The sequence below is a fragment of the Oncorhynchus mykiss genome, chromosome 19 (assembly GCF_057628025.1).
Source record: "Oncorhynchus mykiss isolate SJ-2025 chromosome 19, ASM5762802v1, whole genome shotgun sequence".
NCBI lineage: Eukaryota > Metazoa > Chordata > Actinopteri > Salmoniformes > Salmonidae > Oncorhynchus > Oncorhynchus mykiss.
Window position 1 is genome coordinate 74,399,677 of NC_143040.1, and position 23,639 is coordinate 74,423,315.

Here is a 23,639-nt window from a genome sequence, read left to right on the forward strand (position 1 = left end):
AATGTTCCACTTTGAATGTTGGATGAGATATCCCTGATCCTAACACCCAAATAAAGACGGTTTGATTGGCTGGCCATCTAGTGGAGTATGTTTTGATTGGCTGGACCTCCAATAGTCTACTCTGACTGGCTGGACCTCCAGTAGACTCTGTTCTGATACGTTTCCCTCCCAGACTCACCTTCGTGACACTCAGTGTCCTCCAGACAGAAGGAGGCCTTGTGTCCCTCAGCCACCTTGGTCCCGTTGGACGACAGCAGGTCATAGTGGGTGAAGATATCCATGCTGTGGTAGTGGCTGCATAGGGAACATAATACAGTTGAACCTCAGATCTGAGAGTATAGGTCAGGGATATCTGATCTGAGAGTATAGGTCAGGGGTATCTGATCTGAGAGTATAGTTCAAGGGTATCTGATCTGAGAGTATAGGTCAGGGGTATCTGATCTGACAGTATAGGTCAGGGATATCTGATCTGAGAGTATAGGTCAGGGGTATCTGATCTGAGAGTATAGGTCAGGGGTATCTGATCTGACAGTATAGGTCAGGGATATCTGATCTGAGAGTATAGGTCAGGGGTATCTGATCTGAGAGTATAGGTCAGGGGTATCTGATCTGACAGTATAGGTCAGGGGTATCTGATCTGAGAGTATAGGTCAGGGGTATCTGATCTGAGAGTATAGGTCAGGGATATCTGATCTGAGAGTATAGGTCAGGGCTATCTGATCTGAGAGTATAGGTCAGGGGTATCTGATCTGAGAGTATAGGTCAGGGGTATCTGATCTGAGAGTATAGGTCAGGGATATCTGATCTGAGAGTATAGGTCAGGGCTATCTGATCTGAGAGTATAGGTCAGGGGTATCTGATCTGAGAGTATAGGTCAGGGCTATCTGATCTGAGAGTATAGGTCAGGGCTATCTGATCTGAGAGTATAGGTCAGGGCTATCTGATCTGAGAGTATAGGTCAGGGCTATCTGATCTGAGAGTATAGGTCAGGGGTATCTGATCTGAGAGTATAGGTCAGGGGTATCTGATCTGAGAGTATAGGTCAGGGCTATCTGATCTGAGAGTATAGGTCAGGGGTATCTGATCTGAGAGTATAGGTCAGGGGTATCTGATCTGAGAGTATAGGTCAGGGATATCTGATCTGAGAGTATAGGTCAGGGGTATCTGATCTGAGAGTATAGCTCAGGGCTATCTGATCTGAGAGTATAGGTCAGGGCTATCTGATCTGAGAGTATAGGTCAGGGCTATCTGATCTGAGAGTATAGGTCAGGGGTATCTGATCTGAGAGTATAGGTCAGGGGTATCTGATCTGAGATTAGAGGTCATCGGTATCTGATCTGAGAGTATAGGTCAGGGGTGTCTGATCTGAGAGTATAGGTCAGGGGTATCTGATCTGAGAGTATAGGTCAGGACTATCTGATCTGAGAGTATAGGACAGGGGTATCTGATCTGAGAGTATAGGTCAGGGGTATCTGATCTGAGAGTATAGGTCAGGGGTATCTGATCTGAGAGTATTGGTCAGGGATATCTGATCTGAGAGTATAGGTCAGGGCTATCTGATCTGAGAGTATAGGTCAGGGGTATCTGATCTGAGAGTATAGGTCAGGACTATCTGATCTGAGAGTATAGGTCAGGGCTATCTGATCTGAGAGTATAGGTCAGGGGTATCTGATCTGAGAGTATAGGTCAGGGGTATCTGATCTGAGAGTATAGGTCAGGACTATCTGATCTGAGAGTATAGGTCAGGGGTATCTGATCTGAGAGTATAGGTCAGGGGTATCTGATCTGAGAGTATAGGTCAGGGGTATCTGATCTGAGAGTATAGGTCAGGGATATCTGATCTGAGAGTATAGGTCAGGGCTATCTGATCTGAGAGTATAGGTCAGGGGTATCTGATCTGAGAGTATAGGTCAGAGCTATCTGATCTGAGAGTATAGGTCAGGGCTATCTGATCTGAGAGTATAGGTCAGGGGTATCTGATCTGAGAGTATAGGTCAGGGGTATCTGATCTGAGAGTATAGGTCAGGGATATCTGATCTGAGAGTATAGGTCAGGGCTATCTGATCTGAGAGTATAGGTCAGGGGTATCTGATCTGAGAGTATAGGTCAGGGCTATCTGATCTGAGAGTATAGGTCAGGGCTATCTGATCTGAGAGTATAGGTCAGGGCTATCTGATCTGAGAGTATAGGTCAGGGCTATCTGATCTGAGAGTATAGGTCAGGGGTATCTGATCTGAGAGTATAGGTCAGGGGTATCTGATCTGAGAGTATAGGTCAGGGCTATCTGATCTGAGAGTATAGGTCAGGGGTATCTGATCTGAGAGTATAGGTCAGGGGTATCTGATCTGAGAGTATAGGTCAGGGATATCTGATCTGAGAGTATAGGTCAGGGGTATCTGATCTGAGAGTATAGCTCAGGGCTATCTGATCTGAGAGTATAGGTCAGGGCTATCTGATCTGAGAGTATAGGTCAGGGCTATCTGATCTGAGAGTATAGGTCAGGGCTATCTGATCTGAGAGTATAGGTCAGGGCTATCTGATCTGAGAGTATAGGTCAGGGGTATCTGATCTGAGAGTATAGGTCAGGGGTATCTGATCTGAGAGTATAGGTCAGGGCTATCTGATCTGAGAGTATAGGTCAGGGGTATCTGATCTGAGAGTATAGGTCAGGGGTATCTGATCTGAGAGTATAGGTCAGGGATATCTGATCTGAGAGTATAGGTCAGGGGTATCTGATCTGAGAGTATAGCTCAGGGCTATCTGATCTGAGAGTATAGGTCAGGGCTATCTGATCTGAGAGTATAGGTCAGGGCTATCTGATCTGAGAGTATAGGTCAGGGGTATCTGATCTGAGAGTATAGGTCAGGGGTATCTGATCTGAGATTAGAGGTCATCGGTATCTGATCTGAGAGTATAGGTCAGGGGTGTCTGATCTGAGAGTATAGGTCAGGGGTATCTGATTTGAGAGTATAGGTCAGGGATATCTGATCTGAGAGTATAGGTCAAGGGTATCTGATCTGAGAGTATAGTTCAAGGGTATCTGATCTGAGAGTATAGGTCAGGGCTATCTGATCTGAGAGTATAGGTCAGGGATATCTGATCTGAGAGTATAGTTCAAGGGTATCTGATCTGAGAGTATAGGTCAGGGGTATCTGATCTGACAGTAGAGGTCAGGGGTATCTGATCTGAGAGTATAGGTCAGGGGTATCTGATCTGAGAGTATAGGTCAGGGGTATCTGATCTGAGAGTATAGGTCAGGACTATCTGATCTGAGAGTATAGGTCAGGGGTATCTGATCTGAGAGTATAGGTCAGGGGTATCTGATCTGAGAGTATAGGTCAGGGGTATCTGATCTGAGAGTATTGGTCAGGGATATCTGATCTGAGAGTATAGGTCAGGGCTATCTGATCTGAGAGTATAGGTCAGGGGTATCTGATCTGAGAGTATAGGTCAGGACTATCTGATCTGAGAGTATAGGTCAGGGCTATCTGATCTGAGAGTATAGGTCAGGGGTATCTGATCTGAGAGTATAGGTCAGGGGTATCTGATCTGAGAGTATAGGTCAGGGATATCTGATCTGAGAGTATAGGTCAGGGCTATCTGATCTGAGAGTATAGGTCAGGGGTATCTGATCTGAGAGTATAGGTCAGGGGTATCTGATCTGAGAGTATAGGTCAGGGGTATCTGATCTGAGAGTATAGGTCAGGGATATCTGATCTGAGAGTATAGGTCAGGGGTATCTGATCTGAGAGTATAGCTCAGGGCTATCTGATCTGAGAGTATAGGTCAGGGCTATCTGATCTGAGAGTATAGGTCAGGGCTATCTGATCTGAGAGTATAGGTCAGGGGTATCTGATCTGAGAGTATAGGTCAGGGGTATCTGATCTGAGATTAGAGGTCATCGGTATCTGATCTGAGAGTATAGGTCAGGGGTGTCTGATCTGAGAGTATAGGTCAGGGGTATCTGATTTGAGAGTATAGGTCAGGGATATCTGATCTGAGAGTATAGGTCAGGGGTATCTGATCTGAGAGTATAGGTCAGGGGTATCTGATCTGAGAGTATAGGTCAGGGGTATCTGATCTGAGAGTGTAGGTCAGGGCTATCTGATCTGAGAGTATAGGTCAGGGCTATCTGATCTGAGAGTATAGGTCAGGGGTATCTGATCTGAGAGTATAGGTCAGGGATATCTGATCTGAGAGTATAGGTCAGGGCTATCTGATCTGAGAGTATAGGTCAGGGGTATCTGATCTGAGAGTATAGGTCAGGGCTATCTGATCTGAGAGTATAGGTCAGGGCTATCTGATCTGAGAGTATAGGTCAGGGCTATCTGATCTGAGAGTATAGGTCAGGGCTATCTGATCTGAGAGTATAGGTCAGGGGTATCTGATCTGAGAGTATAGGTCAGGGGTATCTGATCTGAGAGTATAGGTCAGGGGTATCTGATCTGAGAGTATAGGTCAGGACTATCTGATCTGAGAGTATAGGTCAGGGGTATCTGATCTGAGAGTATAGGTCAGGGGTATCTGATCTGAGAGTATAGGTCAGGGGTATCTGATCTGAGAGTATTGGTCAGGGATATCTGATCTGAGAGTATAGGTCAGGGCTATCTGATCTGAGAGTATAGGTCAGGGGTATCTGATCTGAGAGTATAGGTCAGGACTATCTGATCTGAGAGTATAGGTCAGGGCTATCTGATCTGAGAGTATAGGTCAGGGGTATCTGATCTGAGAGTATAGGTCAGGGGTATCTGATCTGAGAGTATAGGTCAGGGATATCTGATCTGAGAGTATAGGTCAGGGCTATCTGATCTGAGAGTATAGGTCAAGGGTATCTGATCTGAGAGTATAGGTCAGGGGTATCTGATCTGAGAGTATAGGTCAGGGGTATCTGATCTGAGAGTGTAGGTCAGGGATATCTGATCTGAGAGTATAGGTCAGGGGTATCTGATCTGAGAGTATAGCTCAGGGCTATCTGATCTGAGAGTATAGGTCAGGGCTATCTGATCTGAGAGTATAGGTCAGGGCTATCTGATCTGAGAGTATAGGTCAGGGGTATCTGATCTGAGAGTATAGGTCAGGGGTATCTGATCTGAGATTAGAGGTCATCGGTATCTGATCTGAGAGTATAGGTCAGGGGTGTCTGATCTGAGAGTATAGGTCAGGGGTATCTGATTTGAGAGTATAGGTCAGGGATATCTGATCTGAGAGTATAGGTCAGGGGTATCTGATCTGAGAGTATAGGTCAGGGGTATCTGATCTGAGAGTATAGGTCAGGGGTATCTGATCTGAGAGTGTAGGTCAGGGCTATCTGATCTGAGAGTATAGGTCAGGGCTATCTGATCTGAGAGTATAGGTCAGGGGTATCTGATCTGACAGTATAGGTCAGGGGTATCTGATCTGAGAGTATAGGTCAGGGATATCTGATCTGAGAGTATAGGTCAGGGGTATCTGATCTGAGAGTATAGGTCAGGGGTATCTGATCTGAGAGTATAGGTCAGGGGTATCTGATATGAGAGTATAGGTCAGGGGTATCTGATCTGAGAGTATAGGTCAGGGGTATCTGATCTGAGAGTATAGGTCAGGGGTATCTGATCTGAGAGTATAGGTCAGGGCTATCTGATCTGAGAGTATAGGTCAGGGGTATCTGATCTGACAGTATAGGTCAGGGCTATCTGATCTGACAGTATAGGTCAGGGCTATCTGATCTGAGAGTATAGGTCAGGGCTATCTGATCTGAGAGTATAGGTCAGGGCTATCTGATCTGAGAGTATAGGTCAGGGATATCTGATCTGAGAGTATAGGTCAGGGGTATCTGATCTGAGAGTATAGGTCAGGGCTATCTGATCTGAGAGTATAGGTCAGGGGTATCTGATCTGACAGTATAGGTCAGGGATATCTGATCTGAGAGTATAGGTCAGGGCTATCTGATCTGAGAGTATAGGTCAGGGGTATCTGATCTGAGAGTATAGGTCAGGGGTATCTGATCTGAGAGTATAGATCAGGGCTATCTGATCTGAGAGTATAGGTCAGGGGTATCTGATCTGAGAGTATAGGTCAGGGGTATCTGATCTGAGAGTATAGGTCAGGGATATCTGATCTGAGAGTATAGGTCAGGGGTATCTGATCTGAGAGTATAGGTCAGGGGTATCTGATCTGAGAGTATAGGTCAGGGCTATCTGATCTGAGAGTATAGGTCAGGGCTATCTGATCTGAGAGTATAGGTCAGGGCTATCTGATCTGAGAGTATAGGTCAGGGGTATCTGATCTGAGAGTATAGGTCAGGGGTATCTGATCTGAGAGTATAGGTCAGGGCTATCTGATCTGAGAGTATAGGTCAGGGGTATCTGATCTGAGAGTATAGGTCAGGGGTATCTGATCTGAGAGTATAGGTCAGGGATATCTGATCTGAGAGTATAGGTCAGGGGTATCTGATCTGAGAGTATAGCTCAGGGCTATCTGATCTGAGAGTATAGGTCAGGGCTATCTGATCTGAGAGTATAGGTCAGGGCTATCTGATCTGAGAGTATAGGTCAGGGGTATCTGATCTGAGAGTATAGGTCAGGGGTATCTGATCTGAGAGTATAGGTCAGGGGTATCTGATCTGAGAGTATTGGTCAGGGATATCTGATCTGAGAGTATAGGTCAGGGCTATCTGATCTGAGAGTATAGGTCAGGGGTATCTGATCTGAGAGTATAGGTCAGGACTATCTGATCTGAGAGTATAGGTCAGGGCTATCTGATCTGAGAGTATAGGTCAGGGGTATCTGATCTGAGAGTATAGGTCAGGGGTATCTGATCTGAGAGTATTTTTTTATTTTATTTCACCTTTATTTAACCAGGTAGGCTAGTTGAGAACAAGTTCTCATTTGCAACTGCGACCTGGCCAAGATAAGGCATAGCAGTGTGAACAGACAACACAGAGTTACACATGGAGTAAACAATTAACAAGTCAATAACACAGTAGAAAAAAAGGGGAGTCTATATATACATTGTGTGCAAAAGGCATGAGGTAGGCAAATAATTACAATTATGCAGATTAACACTGGAGTGATAAATGATCAGATGGTTATGTACAGGTAGAGATATTGGTGTGCAAAAGAGCAGAAAAATAAAAATAAATAAATAAAAACAGTATGGGGATGAGGTAGGTGAAAATGGGTGGGCTATTTACCAATAGACTATGTACAGCTGCAGCGATCGGTTAGCTGCTCAGATAGCAGATGTTTGAAGTTGGTGAGGGAGATAAAAGTCTCCAACTTCAGCGATTTTTGCAATTCGTTCCAGTCACAGGCAGCAGAGAACTGGAACGAAAGGCGGCCAAATGAGGTGTTGGCTTTAGAGATGATCAGTGAGATACACCTGCTGGAGCGCGTGCTACGGATGGGTGTTGCCATCGTAACCAGTGAACTGAGATAAGGCGGAGCTTTACCTAGCATGGACTTGTAGATGACCTGGAGCCAGTGGGTCTGGCGACAAATATGTAGCGAGGGCCAGCCGACTAGAGCATACAAGTCGCAGTGGTGGGTGGTATAAGGTGCTTTAGTGACAAAACGGATGGCACTGTGATAAACTGCATCCAGTTTGCTGAGTAGAGTGTTGGAAGCAATTTTGTAGATGACGTCGCCGAAGTCGAGGATCGGTAGGATAGTCAGTTTTACTAGGGTAAGTTTGGCGGCGTGAGTGAAGGAGGCTTTGTTGCGGAATAGAAAGCCGACTCTTGATTTGATTTTCGATTGGAGATGTTTGATATGGGTCTGGAAGGAGAGTTTAGAGTCTAGCCAGACACCTAGGTACTTATAGATGTCCACATATTCAAGGTCGGAACCATCCAGGGTGGTGATGCTGGTCAGGCGTGCGGGTGCAGGCAGCGAACGGTTGAAAAGCATGCATTTGGTTTTACTAGCGTTTAAGAGCAGTTGGAGGCCACGGAAGGAGTGCTGTATGGCATTGAAGCTCGTTTGGAGGTTAGATAGCACAGTGTCCAAGGACGGGCCGGAAGTATATAGAATGGTGTCGTCTGCGTAGAGGTGGATCAGGGAATCGCCCGCAGCATGAGAAACATCATTGATATATACAGAGAAAAGAGTCGGCCCGAGAATTGAACCCTGTGGCACCCCCATAGAGACTGCCAGAGGACCGGACAGCATGCCCTCCGATTTGACACACTGAACTCTGTCTGCAAAGTAATTGGTGAACCAGGCAAGGCAGTCATCCGAAAAACCGAGGCTACTGAGTCTGCCGATAAGAATACGGTGATTGACAGAGTCGAAAGCCTTGGCAAGGTCTATGAAGACGGCTGCACAGTACTGTCTTTTATCGATGGCGGTTATGATATCGTTTAGTACCTTGAGCGTGGCTGAGGTACACCCGTGACCGGCTCGGAAACCAGATTGCACAGCGGAGAAGGTACGGTGGGATTCAAGATGGTCAGTGACCTGTTTGTTGACTTGGCTTTCGAAGACCTTAGATAGGCAGGGCAGGATGGATATAGGTCTGTAACAGTTTGGGTCCAGGGTGTCGCCCCCTTTGAAGAGGGGGATGACTGCGGCAGCTTTCCAATCCTTGGGGATCTCAGACGATATGAAAGAGAGGTTGAACAGGCTGGTAATAGGGGTTGCGACAATGGCGGCGGATAGTTTCAGGAATAGAGGGTCCAGATTGTCCAGCCCAGCTGATTTGTACGGGTCCAGGTTTTGCAGCTCTTTCAGGACATCTGCTATCTGGATTTGGGTAAAGGAGAACCTGGAGAGGCTTGGGCGAGTAGCTGCGGGGGGGGGGGAGCTGTTGTCCGAGGTTGGAGTAGCCAGGCGGAAGGCATGGCCAGCCGTTGAGAAATGCTTGTTGAAGTTTTCGATAATCATGGATTTATCGGTGGTGACCATGTTACCTAGTCTCAGTGCAGTGGGCAGCTGGGAGGAGGTGCTCTTGTTCTCCATGGACTTCACAGTGTCCCAGAACTTTTTGGAGTTGGAGCTACAGGATGCAAACTTCTGCCTGAAGAAGTTGGCTTTAGCTTTCCTGACTGACTGTGTGTATTGGTTCCTGACTTCCCTGAACAGTTGCATATCGCGGGGACTATTCGATGTTAGCGCAGTCCGCCACAGGATGTTTTTGTGCTGGTCGAGGGCAGTCAGGTCTGGAGTGAACCAGGGGCTATATCTGTTCTTAGTTCTGCATTTTTTGAACGGAGCATGCTTATCTAAAATGGTGAGGAAGTTACTTTTAAAGAAAGACCAGGCATCCTCAACTGACGGGATGAGGTCAATGTCCTTCCAGGATACCCGGGCCAGGTCGATTAGAAAGGCCTGCTCACAGAAGTGTTTTAGGGAGCGTTTGACAGTGATGAGGGGTGGTCGTTTGACTGCGGCTCCGTAGCGGATACAGGCAATGAGGCAGTGATCGCTGAGATCCTGGTTGTAGACAGCGGAGGTGTATTTGGAGGGCCAGTTGGTCAGGATGACGTCAATGAGGGTGCCCTTGTTTACAGAGTTAGGGTTGTACCTGGTGGGTTCCTTGATGATTTGAGTGAGATTGAGGGCATCTAGCTTAGATTGTAGGACTGCCGGGGTGTTAAGCATATCCCAGTTTAGGTCACCTAACAGAACAAACTCTGAAGCTAGATGGGGGGCGATCAATTCACAAATGGTGTCCAGGGCACAGCTGGGAGCTGAGGGGGGTCGGTAGCAGGCGGCAACAGTGAGAGACTTATTTCTGGAGAGAGTAATTTTCAAAATTAGTAGTTCGAACTGTTTGGGTATGGACCTGGAGAGTATGACATTACTTTGCAGGCTATCTCTGCAGTAGACTGCAACTCCTCCCCCTTTGGCAGTTCTATCTTGACGGAAGATGTTATAGTTGGGTATGGAAATCTCAGAATTTTTGGTGGCCTTCCTGAGCCAGGATTCAGACACGGCAAGGACATCAGGGTTAGCAGAGTGTGCTAGAGCAGTGAGTAAGACACACTTAGGGAGGAGGCTTCTGATGTTGACATGCATGAAACCAAGGCTTTTTCGATCACAGAAGTCAACAAATGAGGGTGCCTGGGGACATGCAGGGCCTGGGTTTACCTCCACATCACCCGCGGAACAGAGAAGGAGTAGTATGAGGGTGCGGCTGAAGGCTATCAAAACTGGTCGCCTAGGGCGTTGGGGACAGAGAATAAGAGGAGCAGGTTTCTGGGCATGGTAGAATATATTCAGGGCATAATGCGCAGACAGGGGTATGGTGGGGTGCGGGTACAGCGGAGGTAAGCCCAGGCACTGGGTGATGATGAGAGAGGTTGTATCTCTGGACATGCTGGTTGTAATGGGTGAGGTCACCGCATGTGTGGGGGGTGGGACAAAGGAGGTATCAGGGGTATAAAGAGTGGAACTAGGGGCTCCATTGTAAACTAAAACAATGATAACTAACCTGCACAACAGTATACAAGGCATATTGACATTTGAGAGAGACATACAGCAAGGCATACAGTAATCACAGGTGTTGAATTGGGAGAGCTAGCTAAAACAGTAGGTGAGACAACAACAGCTAATCAGCTAGCACAACAACAGCAGGTAGAATGGCGATTGATTAGGCAGAGAGGGTCGGATTAACTACACACAGAGCCTAAATGCGGCTGGGGCCGACAGATAAAACATAAACAAGCAGAATGGATTACCGTGAATTAATGGACAGTCCAGCATGCATCAGCTATGTAGCCAAGTGATCAGTGTCCAAGGGGCAGCGGTGGATGGGGCAGGGAAGCTGGACTGGCGAGTGTTATCCAGGTTAGAAAACTAACAATGACTAAATAGCTTGTAGCCAGTTAGCTGGTTAGCTTCTGAAGGTTCTTGAGTGTGTTCTAAAAGTGTAAAGATAATAGCGGTTCCGTATCACATTGGGTGAGGCAGGTTACCGGAAGGTATAAACAAATAAAAAATCCAAAAGGGATAGAAAGTAAATATGGGTTCAGTGAGTGTTTGGGACGCGGCGATTCAGACGGTTAGCAGGCCTGTGCTAACAAGCTAACAGTTAGTAGACGGTGCTAAACACGGTAGCAGTTAGCGGACCGGGCTAAACAAGCTAGCAGTTAGCAGGCCGAATTTGCAAGCAAGGAGATAGCAAGGGCTAGAGAGTTAGCCTTTGGGGACGTCGCGATGGGGGGAGTCTGTTTATTCCTCTTCATGCGGTGACATCGATGGACCGGTCGTGGGTCTGGATATTGTAGCCCAGGAGCTCAAAATGTTCCGTTTGCGATGGGAATCCGGGGGTGAAAAATAAAAATAAAATAATAGATAGGTCCGTTATGCTCTGGTTAGAGTCGCGTTGTTCGAACTGGCGAGAGCTTTCCGAGCTAAAGGTTAGCTGATGACCGGTTAGCTGACCGGTTAGCTGAAGACCGCTAGCAATGTTTTGCTGAAGCTGGTAGTTAGTTTGCTAGTTGGCTAGCTTCAGTTGAGGGGTTCCAGATCCGAAGTAAATATAAATACTTTAGGAAAAAAAGCTACGTTGGGTGAGGCGGGTTGCAGGAGAGTATTTAGAAGAAGTTGAGGTTCAGCAAAAAGTTTTAAAGATATGTGAAGAAAACGAAACGAAAACAAACGATATATACAAGGAACACGACAACACGTCCTACTGCTACGCCATCTTGGAACTAAGGTCAGGGATATCTGATCTGAGAGTATAGGTCAGGGCTATCTGATCTGAGAGTATAGGTCAGGGGTATCTGATCTGAGAGTATAGGTCAGGGATATCTGATCTGAGAGTATAGGTCAGGGGTATCTGATCTGAGAGTATAGCTCAGGGCTATCTGATCTGAGAGTATAGGTCAGGGCTATCTGATCTGAGAGTATAGGTCAGGGCTATCTGATCTGAGAGTATAGGTCAGGGGTATCTGATCTGAGAGTATAGGTCAGGGGTATCTGATCTGAGATTAGAGGTCATCGGTATCTGATCTGAGAGTATAGGTCAGGGGTGTCTGATCTGAGAGTATAGGTCAGGGGTATCTGATTTGAGAGTATAGGTCAGGGATATCTGATCTGAGAGTATAGGTCAGGGGTATCTGATCTGAGAGTATAGGTCAGGGGTATCTGATCTGAGAGTATAGGTCAGGGGTATCTGATCTGAGAGTGTAGGTCAGGGCTATCTGATCTGAGAGTATAGGTCAGGGCTATCTGATCTGAGAGTATAGGTCAGGGGTATCTGATCTGACAGTATAGGTCAGGGGTATCTGATCTGAGAGTATAGGTCAGGGATATCTGATCTGAGAGTATAGGTCAGGGGTATCTGATCTGAGAGTATAGGTCAGGGGTATCTGATCTGAGAGTATAGGTCAGGGGTATCTGATATGAGAGTATAGGTCAGGGGTATCTGATCTGAGAGTATAGGTCAGGGGTATCTGATCTGAGAGTATAGGTCAGGGGTATCTGATCTGAGAGTATAGGTCAGGGCTATCTGATCTGAGAGTATAGGTCAGGGGTATCTGATCTGACAGTATAGGTCAGGGCTATCTGATCTGACAGTATAGGTCAGGGCTATCTGATCTGAGAGTATAGGTCAGGGCTATCTGATCTGAGAGTATAGGTCAGGGGTATCTGATCTGAGAGTATAGGTCAGGGATATCTGATCTGAGAGTATAGGTCAGGGGTATCTGATCTGAGAGTATAGGTCAGGGCTATCTGATCTGAGAGTATAGGTCAGGGGTATCTGATCTGACAGTATAGGTCAGGGATATCTGATCTGAGAGTATAGGTCAGGGCTATCTGATCTGAGAGTATAGGTCAGGGGTATCTGATCTGAGAGTATAGGTCAGGGGTATCTGATCTGAGAGTATAGGTCAGGGCTATCTGATCTGAGAGTATAGGTCAGGGGTATCTGATCTGAGAGTATAGGTCAGGGGTATCTGATCTGAGAGTATAGGTCAGGGATATCTGATCTGAGAGTATAGGTCAGGGGTATCTGATCTGAGAGTATAGGTCAGGGGTATCTGATCTGAGAGTATAGGTCAGGGCTATCTGATCTGAGAGTATAGGTCAGGGCTATCTGATCTGAGAGTATAGGTCAGGGCTATCTGATCTGAGAGTATAGGTCAGGGGTATCTGATCTGAGAGTATAGGTCAGGGGTATCTGATCTGAGAGTATAGGTCAGGGCTATCTGATCTGAGAGTATAGGTCAGGGGTATCTGATCTGAGAGTATAGGTCAGGGGTATCTGATCTGAGAGTATAGGTCAGGGATATCTGATCTGAGAGTATAGGTCAGGGGTATCTGATCTGAGAGTATAGCTCAGGGATATCTGATCTGAGAGTATAGGTCAGGGCTATCTGATCTGAGAGTATAGGTCAGGGGTATCTGATCTGAGAGTATAGGTCAGGGGTATCTGATCTGAGAGTGTAGGTCAGGGCTATCTGATCTGAGAGTATAGGTCAGGGCTATCTGATCTGAGAGTATAGGTCAGGGGTATCTGATCTGACAGTATAGGTCAGGGGTATCTGATCTGAGAGTATAGGTCAGGGATATCTGATCTGAGAGTATAGGTCAGGGGTATCTGATCTGAGAGTATAGGTCAGGGGTATCTGATCTGAGAGTATAGGTCAGGGGTATCTGATATGAGAGTATAGGTCAGGGGTATCTGATCTGAGAGTATAGGTCAGGGGTATCTGATCTGAGAGTATAGGTCAGGGGTATCTGATCTGAGAGTATAGGTCAGGGCTATCTGATCTGAGAGTATAGGTCAGGGGTATCTGATCTGACAGTATAGGTCAGGGCTATCTGATCTGACAGTATAGGTCAGGGCTATCTGATCTGAGAGTATAGGTCAGGGCTTTCTGATCTGAGAGTATAGGTCAGGGCTATCTGATCTGAGAGTATAGGTCAGGGATATCTGATCTGAGAGTATAGGTCAGGGGTATCTGATCTGAGAGTATAGGTCAGGGCTATCTGATCTGAGAGTATAGGTCAGGGGTATCTGATCTGAGAGTATAGGTCAGGGGTATCTGATCTGAGATTAGAGGTCATCGGTATCTGATCTGAGAGTATAGGTCAGGGGTGTCTGATCTGAGAGTATAGGTCAGGGGTATCTGATTTGAGAGTATAGGTCAGGGATATCTGATCTGAGAGTATAGGTCAGGGGTATCTGATCTGAGAGTATAGTTCAAGGGTATCTGATCTGAGAGTATAGGTCAGGGGTATCTGATCTGACAGTATAGGTCAGGGGTATCTGATCTGAGAGTATAGGTCAGGGCTATCTGATCTGAGAGTATAGGTCAGGGGTATCTGATCTGACAGTATAGGTCAGGGCTATCTGATCTGACAGTATAGGTCAGGGCTATCTGATCTGAGAGTATAGGTCAGGGCTATCTGATCTGAGAGTATAGGTCAGGGCTATCTGATCTGAGAGTATAGGTCAGGGATATCTGATCTGAGAGTATAGGTCAGGGGTATCTGATCTGAGAGTATAGGTCAGGGCTATCTGATCTGAGAGTATAGGTCAGGGGTATCTGATCTGAGAGTATAGGTCAGGGGTATCTGATCTGAGATTAGAGGTCATCGGTATCTGATCTGAGAGTATAGGTCAGGGGTGTCTGATCTGAGAGTATAGGTCAGGGGTATCTGATTTGAGAGTATAGGTCAGGGATATCTGATCTGAGAGTATAGGTCAGGGGTATCTGATCTGAGAGTATAGTTCAAGGGTATCTGATCTGAGAGTATAGGTCAGGGGTATCTGATCTGACAGTATAGGTCAGGGGTATCTGATCTGAGAGTATAGGTCAGGGGTATCTGATCTGAGAGTATAGGTCAGGGCTATCTGATCTGAGAGTATAGGTCAGGGATATCTGATCTGAGAGTATAGGTCAGGGGTATCTGATCTGAGAGTATAGGTCAGGGCTATCTGATCTGAGAGTATAGGTCAGGGGTATCTGATCTGAGAGTATAGGTCAGGGGTATCTGATCTGAGATTAGAGGTCATCGGTATCTGATCTGAGAGTATAGGTCAGGGGTGTCTGATCTGAGAGTATAGGTCAGGGGTATCTGATTTGAGAGTATAGGTCAGGGATATCTGATCTGAGAGTATAGGTCAGGGGTATCTGATCTGAGAGTATAGTTCAAGGGTATCTGATCTGAGAGTATAGGTCAGGGGTATCTGATCTGACAGTATAGGTCAGGGGTATCTGATCTGAGAGTATAGGTCAGGGCTATCTGATCTGAGAGTATAGGTCAGGGGTATCTGATCTGACAGTATAGGTCAGGGCTATCTGATCTGACAGTATAGGTCAGGGCTATCTGATCTGAGAGTATAGGTCAGGGCTATCTGATCTGAGAGTATAGGTCAGGGCTATCTGATCTGAGAGTATAGGTCAGGGATATCTGATCTGAGAGTATAGGTCAGGGGTATCTGATCTGAGAGTATAGGTCAGGGCTATCTGATCTGAGAGTATAGGTCAGGGGTATCTGATCTGAGAGTATAGGTCAGGGGTATCTGATCTGAGATTAGAGGTCATCGGTATCTGATCTGAGAGTATAGGTCAGGGGTGTCTGATCTGAGAGTATAGGTCAGGGGTATCTGATTTGAGAGTATAGGTCAGGGATATCTGATCTGAGAGTATAGGTCAGGGGTATCTGATCTGAGAGTATAGTTCAAGGGTATCTGATCTGAGAGTATAGGTCAGGGGTATCTGATCTGACAGTATAGGTCAGGGGTATCTGATCTGAGAGTATAGGTCAGGGGTATCTGATCTGAGAGTATAGGTCAGGGGTATCTGATCTGAGAGTATAGGTCAGGGGTATCTGATCTGAGAGTATAGGTCAGGGGTATCTGATCTGAGAGTATAGGTCAGGGGTATCTGATCTGAGAGTATAGGTCAGGACTATCTGATCTGAGAGTATTGGTCAGGGATATCTGATCTGAGAGTATAGGTCAGGGCTATCTGATCTGAGAGTATAGGTCAGGGGTATCTGATCTGAGAGTATAGGTCAGGGCTATCTGATCTGAGAGTATAGGTCAGGGCTATCTGATCTGACAGTATAGGTCAGGGCTATCTGATCTGAGAGTATAGGTCAGGGCTATCTGATCTGAGAGTATAGGTCAGGGCTATCTGATCTGAGAGTATAGGTCAGGGATATCTGATCTGAGAGTATAGGTCAGGGGTATCTGATCTGAGAGTATAGGTCAGGGCTATCTGATCTGAGAGTATAGGTCAGGGGTATCTGATCTGACAGTATAGGTCAGGGATATCTGATCTGAGAGTATAGGTCAGGGATATCTGATCTGAGAGTATAGGTCAGGGCTATCTGATCTGAGAGTATAGGTCAGGGGTATCTGATCTGAGAGTATAGGTCAGGGCTATCTGATCTGAGAGTATAGGTCAGGGGTATCTGATCTGAGAGTATAGGTCAGGGGTATCTGATCTGAGAGTATAGGTCAGGGATATCTGATCTGAGAGTATAGGTCAGGGGTATCTGATCTGAGAGTATAGGTCAGGGGTATCTGATCTGAGAGTATAGGTCAGGGCTATCTGATCTGAGAGTATAGGTCAGGGCTATCTGATCTGAGAGTATAGGTCAGGGCTATCTGATCTGAGAGTATAGGTCAGGGGTATCTGATCTGAGAGTATAGGTCAGGGGTATCTGATCTGAGAGTATAGGTCAGGGCTATCTGATCTGAGAGTATAGGTCAGGGGTATCTGATCTGAGAGTATAGGTCAGGGGTATCTGATCTGAGAGTATAGGTCAGGGATATCTGATCTGAGAGTATAGGTCAGGGGTATCTGATCTGAGAGTATAGCTCAGGGCTATCTGATCTGAGAGTATAGGTCAGGGCTATCTGATCTGAGAGTATAGGTCAGGGCTATCTGATCTGAGAGTATAGGTCAGGGGTATCTGATCTGAGAGTATAGGTCAGGGGTATCTGATCTGAGATTAGAGGTCATCGGTATCTGATCTGAGAGTATAGGTCAGGGGTGTCTGATCTGAGAGTATAGGTCAGGGGTATCTGATTTGAGAGTATAGGTCAGGGATATCTGATCTTAGAGTATAGGTCAGGGGTATCTGATCTGAGAGTATAGTTCAAGGGTATCTGATCTGAGAGTATAGGTCAGGGGTATCTGATCTGACAGTATAGGTCAGGGGTATCTGATCTGAGAGTATAGGTCAGGGGTATCTGATCTGAGAGTATAGGTCAGGACTATCTGATCTGAGAGTATAGGTCAGGGCTATCTGATCTGAGAGTATAGGTCAGGGGTATCTGATCTGAGAGTATAGGTCAGGGCTATCTGATCTGAGAGTATAGGTCAGGGCTATCTGATCTGAGAGTATAGGTCAGGGGTATCTGATCTGAGAGTATAGGTCAGGGGTATCTGATCTGAGAGTATAGGTCAGGGCTATCTGATCTGAGAGTATAGGTCAGGGCTATCTGATCTGAGAGTATAGGTCAGGGGTATCTGATCTGAGAGTATAGGTCAGGGGTATCTGATCTGAGAGTATAGGTCAGGGATATCTGATCTGAGAGTATAGGTCAGGGGTATCTGATCTGAGAGTATAGGTCAGGGGTATCTGATCTGAGAGTATAGGTCAGGGCTATCTGATCTGAGAGTATAGGTCAGGGCTATCTGATCTGAGAGTATAGGTCAGGGCTATCTGATCTGAGAGTATAGGTCAGGGCTATCTGATCTGAGAGTATAGGTCAGGGGTATCTGATCTGAGAGTATAGGTCAGGGGTATCTGATCTGAGAGTATAGGTCAGGGCTATCTGATCTGAGAGTATAGGTCAGGGGTATCTGATCTGAGAGTATAGGTCAGGGGTATCTGATCTGAGAGTATAGGTCAGGGATATCTGATCTGAGAGTATAGGTCAGGGGTATCTGATCTGAGAGTATAGCTCAGGGCTATCTGATCTGAGAGTATAGGTCAGGGCTATCTGATCTGAGAGTATAGGTCAGGGCTATCTGATCTGAGAGTATAGGTCAGGGGTATCTGATCTGAGAGTATAGGTCAGGGGTATCTGATCTGAGAGTATAGGTCAGGGGTATCTGATCTGAGAGTATTGGTCAGGGATATCTGATCTGAGAGTATAGGTCAGGGCTATCTGATCTGAGAGTATAGGTCAGGGGTATCTGATCTGAGAGTATAGGTCAGGACTATCTGATCTGAGAGTATAGGTCAGGGCTATCTGATCTGAGAGTATAGGTCAGGGGTATCTGATCTGACAGTATAGGTCAGGGGTATCTGATCTGAGAGTATTTTTTTATTTTATTTCACCTTTATTTAACCAGGTAGGCTAGTTGAGAACAAGTTCTCATTTGCAACTGCGACCTGGCCAAGATAAGGCATAGCAGTGTGAACAGACAACACAGAGTTACACATGGAGTAAACAATTAACAAGTCAATAACACAGTAGAAAAAAAGGGGAGTCTATATATACATTGTGTGCAAAAGGCATGAGGTAGGCAAATAATTACAATTATGCAGATTAACACTGGAGTGATAAATGATCAGATGGTTATGTACAGGTAGAGATATTGGTGTGCAAAAGAGCAGAAAAATAAAAATAAATAAATAAAAACAGTATGGGGATGAGGTAGGTGAAAATGGGTGGGCTATTTACCAATAGACTATGTACAGCTGCAGCGATCGGTTAGCTGCTCAGATAGCAGATGTTTGAAGTTGGTGAGGGAGATAAAAGTCTCCAACTTCAGCGATTTTTGCAATTCGTTCCAGTCACAGGCAGCAGAGAACTGGAACGAAAGGCGGCCAAATGAGGTGTTGGCTTTAGGGATGATCAGTGAGATACACCTGCTGGAGCGCGTGCTACGGATGGGTGTTGCCATCGTAACCAGTGAACTGAGATAAGGCGGAGCTTTACCTAGCATGGACTTGTAGATGACCTGGAGCCAGTGGGTCTGGCGACGAATATGTAGCGAGGGCCAGCCGACTAGAGCATACAAGTCGCAGTGGTGGGTGGTATAAGGTGCTTTAGTGACAAAACGGATGGCACTGTGATAAACTGCATCCAGTTTGCTGAGTAGAGTGTTGGAAGCAATTTTGTAGATGACGTCGCCGAAGTCGAGGATCGGTAGGATAGTCAGTTTTACTAGGGTAAGTTTGGCGGCGTGAGTGAAGGAGGCTTTGTTGCGGAATAGAAAGCCGACTCTTGATTTGATTTTCGATTGGAGATGTTTGATATGGGTCTGGAAGGAGAGTTTAGAGTCTAGCCAGACACCTAGGTACTTATAGATGTCCACATATTCAAGGTCGGAACCATCCAGGGTGGTGATGCTGGTCAGGCGTGCGGGTGCAGGCAGCGAACGGTTGAAAAGCATGCATTTGGTTTTACTAGCGTTTAAGAGCAGTTGGAGGCCACGGAAGGAGTGCTGTATGGCATTGAAGCTCGTTTGGAGGTTAGATAGCACAGTGTCCAAGGACGGGCCGGAAGTATATAGAATGGTGTCGTCTGCGTAGAGGTGGATCAGGGAATCGCCCGCAGCATGAGAAACATCATTGATATATACAGAGAAAAGAGTCGGCCCGAGAATTGAACCCTGTGGCACCCCAATAGAGACTGCCAGAGGACCGGACAGCATGCCCTCCGATTTGACACACTGAACTCTGTCTGCAAAGTAATTGGTGAACCAGGCAAGGCAGTCATCCGAAAACCGAGGCTACTGAGTCTGCCGATAAGAATACGGTGATTGACAGAGTCGAAAGCCTTGGCAAGGTCTATGAAGACGGCTGCACAGTACTGTCTTTTATCGATGGCGGTTATGATATCGTTTAGTACCTTGAGCGTGGCTGAGGTACACCCGTGACCGGCTCGGAAACCAGATTGCACAGCGGAGAAGGTACGGTGGGATTCAAGATGGTCAGTGACCTGTTTGTTGACTTGGCTTTCGAAGACCTTAGATAGGCAGGGCAGGATGGATATAGGTCTGTAACAGTTTGGGTCCAGGGTGTCGCCCCCTTTGAAGAGGGGGATGACTGCGGCAGCTTTCCAATCCTTGGGGATCTCAGACGATATGAAAGAGAGGTTGAACAGGCTGGTAATAGGGGTTGCGACAATGGCGGCGGATAGTTTCAGGAATAGAGGGTCCAGATTGTCCAGCCCAGCTGATTTGTACGGGTCCAGGTTTTGCAGCTCTTTCAGGACATCTGCTATCTGGATTTGGGTAAAGGAGAACCTGGAGAGGCTTGGGCGAGTAGCTGCGGGGGGGGGGGAGCTGTTGTCCGAGGTTGGAGTAGCCAGGCGGAAGGCATGGCCAGCCGTTGAGAAATGCTTGTTGAAGTTTTCGATAATCATGGATTTATCGGTGGTGACCATGTTACCTAGTCTCAGTGCAGTGGGCAGCTGGGAGGAGGTGCTCTTGTTCTCCATGGACTTCACAGTGTCCCAGAACTTTTTGGAGTTGGAGCTACAGGATGCAAACTTCTGCCTGAAGAAGTTGGCTTTAGCTTTCCTGACTGACTGTGTGTATTGGTTCCTGACTTCCCTGAACAGTTGCATATCGCGGGGACTATTCGATGTTAGCGCAGTCCGCCACAGGATGTTTTTGTGCTGGTCGAGGGCAGTCAGGTCTGGAGTGAACCAGGGGCTATATCTGTTCTTAGTTCTGCATTTTTTGAACGGAGCATGCTTATCTAAAATGGTGAGGAAGTTACTTTTAAAGAAAGACCAGGCATCCTCAACTGACGGGATGAGGTCAATGTCCTTCCAGGATACCCGGGCCAGGTCGATTAGAAAGGCCTGCTCACAGAAGTGTTTTAGGGAGCGTTTGACAGTGATGAGGGGTGGTCGTTTGACTGCGGCTCCGTAGCGGATACAGGCAATGAGGCAGTGATCGCTGAGATCCTGGTTGTAGACAGCGGAGGTGTATTTGGAGGGCCAGTTGGTCAGGATGACGTCAATGAGGGTGCCCTTGTTTACAGAGTTAGGGTTGTACCTGGTGGGTTCCTTGATGATTTGAGTGAGATTGAGGGCATCTAGCTTAGATTGTAGGACTGCCGGGGTGTTAAGCATATCCCAGTTTAGGTCACCTAACAGAACAAACTCTGAAGCTAGATGGGGGGCGATCAATTCACAAATGGTGTCCAGGGCACAGCTGGGAGCTGAGGGGGGTCGGTAGCAGGCGGCAACAGTGAGAGACTTATTTCTGGAGAGAGTAATTTTCAAAATTAGTAGTTCGAACTGTTTGGGTATGGACCTGGAGAGTATGACATTACTTTGCAGGCTATCTCTGCAGTAGACTGCAACTCCTCCCCCTTTGGCAGTTCTATCTTGACGGAAGATGTTATAGTTGGGTATGGAAATCTCAGAATTTTTGGTGGCCTTCCTGAGCCAGGATTCAGACACGGCAAGGACATCAGGGTTAGCAGAGTGTGCTAGAGCAGTGAGTAAGACACACTTAGGGAGGAGGCTTCTGATGTTGACATGCATGAAACCAAGGCTTTTTCGATCACAGAAGTCAACAAATGAGGGTGCCTGGGGACATGCAGGGCCTGGGTTTACCTCCACATCACCCGCGGAACAGAGAAGGAGTAGTATGAGGGTGCGGCTGAAGGCTATCAAAACTGGTCGCCTAGGGCGTTGGGGACAGAGAATAAGAGGAGCAGGTTTCTGGGCATGGTAGAATATATTCAGGGCATAATGCGCAGACAGGGGTATGGTGGGGTGCGGGTACAGCGGAGGTAAGCCCAGGCACTGGGTGATGATGAGAGAGGTTGTATCTCTGGACATGCTGGTTGTAATGGGTGAGGTCACCGCATGTGTGGGGGGTGGGACAAAGGAGGTATCAGGGGTATAAAGAGTGGAACTAGGGGCTCCATTGTAAACTAAAACAATGATAACTAACCTGCACAACAGTATACAAGGCATATTGACATTTGAGAGAGACATACAGCAAGGCATACAGTAATCACAGGTGTTGAATTGGGAGAGCTAGCTAAAACAGTAGGTGAGACAACAACAGCTAATCAGCTAGCACAACAACAGCAGGTAGAATGGCGATTGATTAGGCAGAGAGGGTCGGATTAACTACACACAGAGCCTAAATGCGGCTGGGGCCGACAGATAAAACATAAACAAGCAGAATGGATTACCGTGAATTAATGGACAGTCCAGCATGCATCAGCTATGTAGCCAAGTGATCAGTGTCCAAGGGGCAGCGGTGGATGGGGCAGGGAAGCTGGACTGGCGAGTGTTATCCAGGTTAGAAAACTAACAATGACTAAATAGCTTGTAGCCAGTTAGCTGGTTAGCTTCTGAAGGTTCTTGAGTGTGTTCTAAAAGTGTAAAGATAATAGCGGTTCCGTATCACATTGGGTGAGGCAGGTTACCGGAAGGTATAAACAAATAAAAAATCCAAAAGGGATAGAAAGTAAATATGGGTTCAGTGAGTGTTTGGGACGCGGCGATTCAGACGGTTAGCAGGCCTGTGCTAACAAGCTAACAGTTAGTAGACGGTGCTAAACACGGTAGCAGTTAGCGGACCGGGCTAAACAAGCTAGCAGTTAGCAGGCCGAATTTGCAAGCAAGGAGATAGCAAGGGCTAGAGAGTTAGCCTTTGGGGACGTCGCGATGGGGGGAGTCTGTTTATTCCTCTTCATGCGGTGACATCGATGGACCGGTCGTGGGTCTGGATATTGTAGCCCAGGAGCTCAAAATGTTCCGTTTGCGATGGGAATCCGGGGGTGAAAAATAAAAATAAAATAATAGATAGGTCCGTTATGCTCTGGTTAGAGTCGCGTTGTTCGAACTGGCGAGAGCTTTCCGAGCTAAAGGTTAGCTGATGACCGGTTAGCTGACCGGTTAGCTGAAGACCGCTAGCAATGTTTTGCTGAAGCTGGTAGTTAGTTTGCTAGTTGGCTAGCTTCAGTTGAGGGGTTCCAGATCCGAAGTAAATATAAATACTTTAGGAAAAAAAGCTACGTTGGGTGAGGCGGGTTGCAGGAGAGTATTTAGAAGAAGTTGAGGTTCAGCAAAAAGTTTTAAAGATATGTGAAGAAAACGAAACGAAAACAAACGATATATACAAGGAACACGACAACACGTCCTACTGCTACGCCATCTTGGAACTAAGGTCAGGGATATCTGATCTGAGAGTATAGGTCAGGGCTATCTGATCTGAGAGTATAGGTCAGGGGTATCTGATCTGAGAGTATAGGTCAGGGATATCTGATCTGAGAGTATAGGTCAGGGGTATCTGATCTGAGAGTATAGCTCAGGGCTATCTGATCTGAGAGTATAGGTCAGGGCTATCTGATCTGAGAGTATAGGTCAGGGCTATCTGATCTGAGAGTATAGGTCAGGGGTATCTGATCTGAGAGTATAGGTCAGGGGTATCTGATCTGAGATTAGAGGTCATCGGTATCTGATCTGAGAGTATAGGTCAGGGGTGTCTGATCTGAGAGTATAGGTCAGGGGTATCTGATTTGAGAGTATAGGTCAGGGATATCTGATCTGAGAGTATAGGTCAGGGGTATCTGATCTGAGAGTATAGGTCAGGGGTATCTGATCTGAGAGTATAGGTCAGGGGTATCTGATCTGAGAGTGTAGGTCAGGGCTATCTGATCTGAGAGTATAGGTCAGGGCTATCTGATCTGAGAGTATAGGTCAGGGGTATCTGATCTGACAGTATAGGTCAGGGGTATCTGATCTGAGAGTATAGGTCAGGG

The 23,639-nt window shown here is 46.7% G+C and overlaps 1 protein-coding gene across 3 annotated transcripts in view; it reads right to left on the reverse strand.

Moving 5' to 3' along the window:
* Window positions 1-23,639, reverse strand: part of LOC110498419 (lysyl oxidase homolog 3B) — a 118,549-nt gene that overhangs the window by 7,675 nt on the left and 87,235 nt on the right. For all 3 annotated transcript variants that reach the window (XM_090211732.1, XM_090211731.1, XM_090211733.1), the window contains one exon: window positions 179-294. In XM_090211732.1, coding sequence (XP_090067858.1) covers window positions 179-294 — 116 coding nt within the window. The remainder of the gene's footprint in view (window positions 1-178; window positions 295-23,639) is intronic.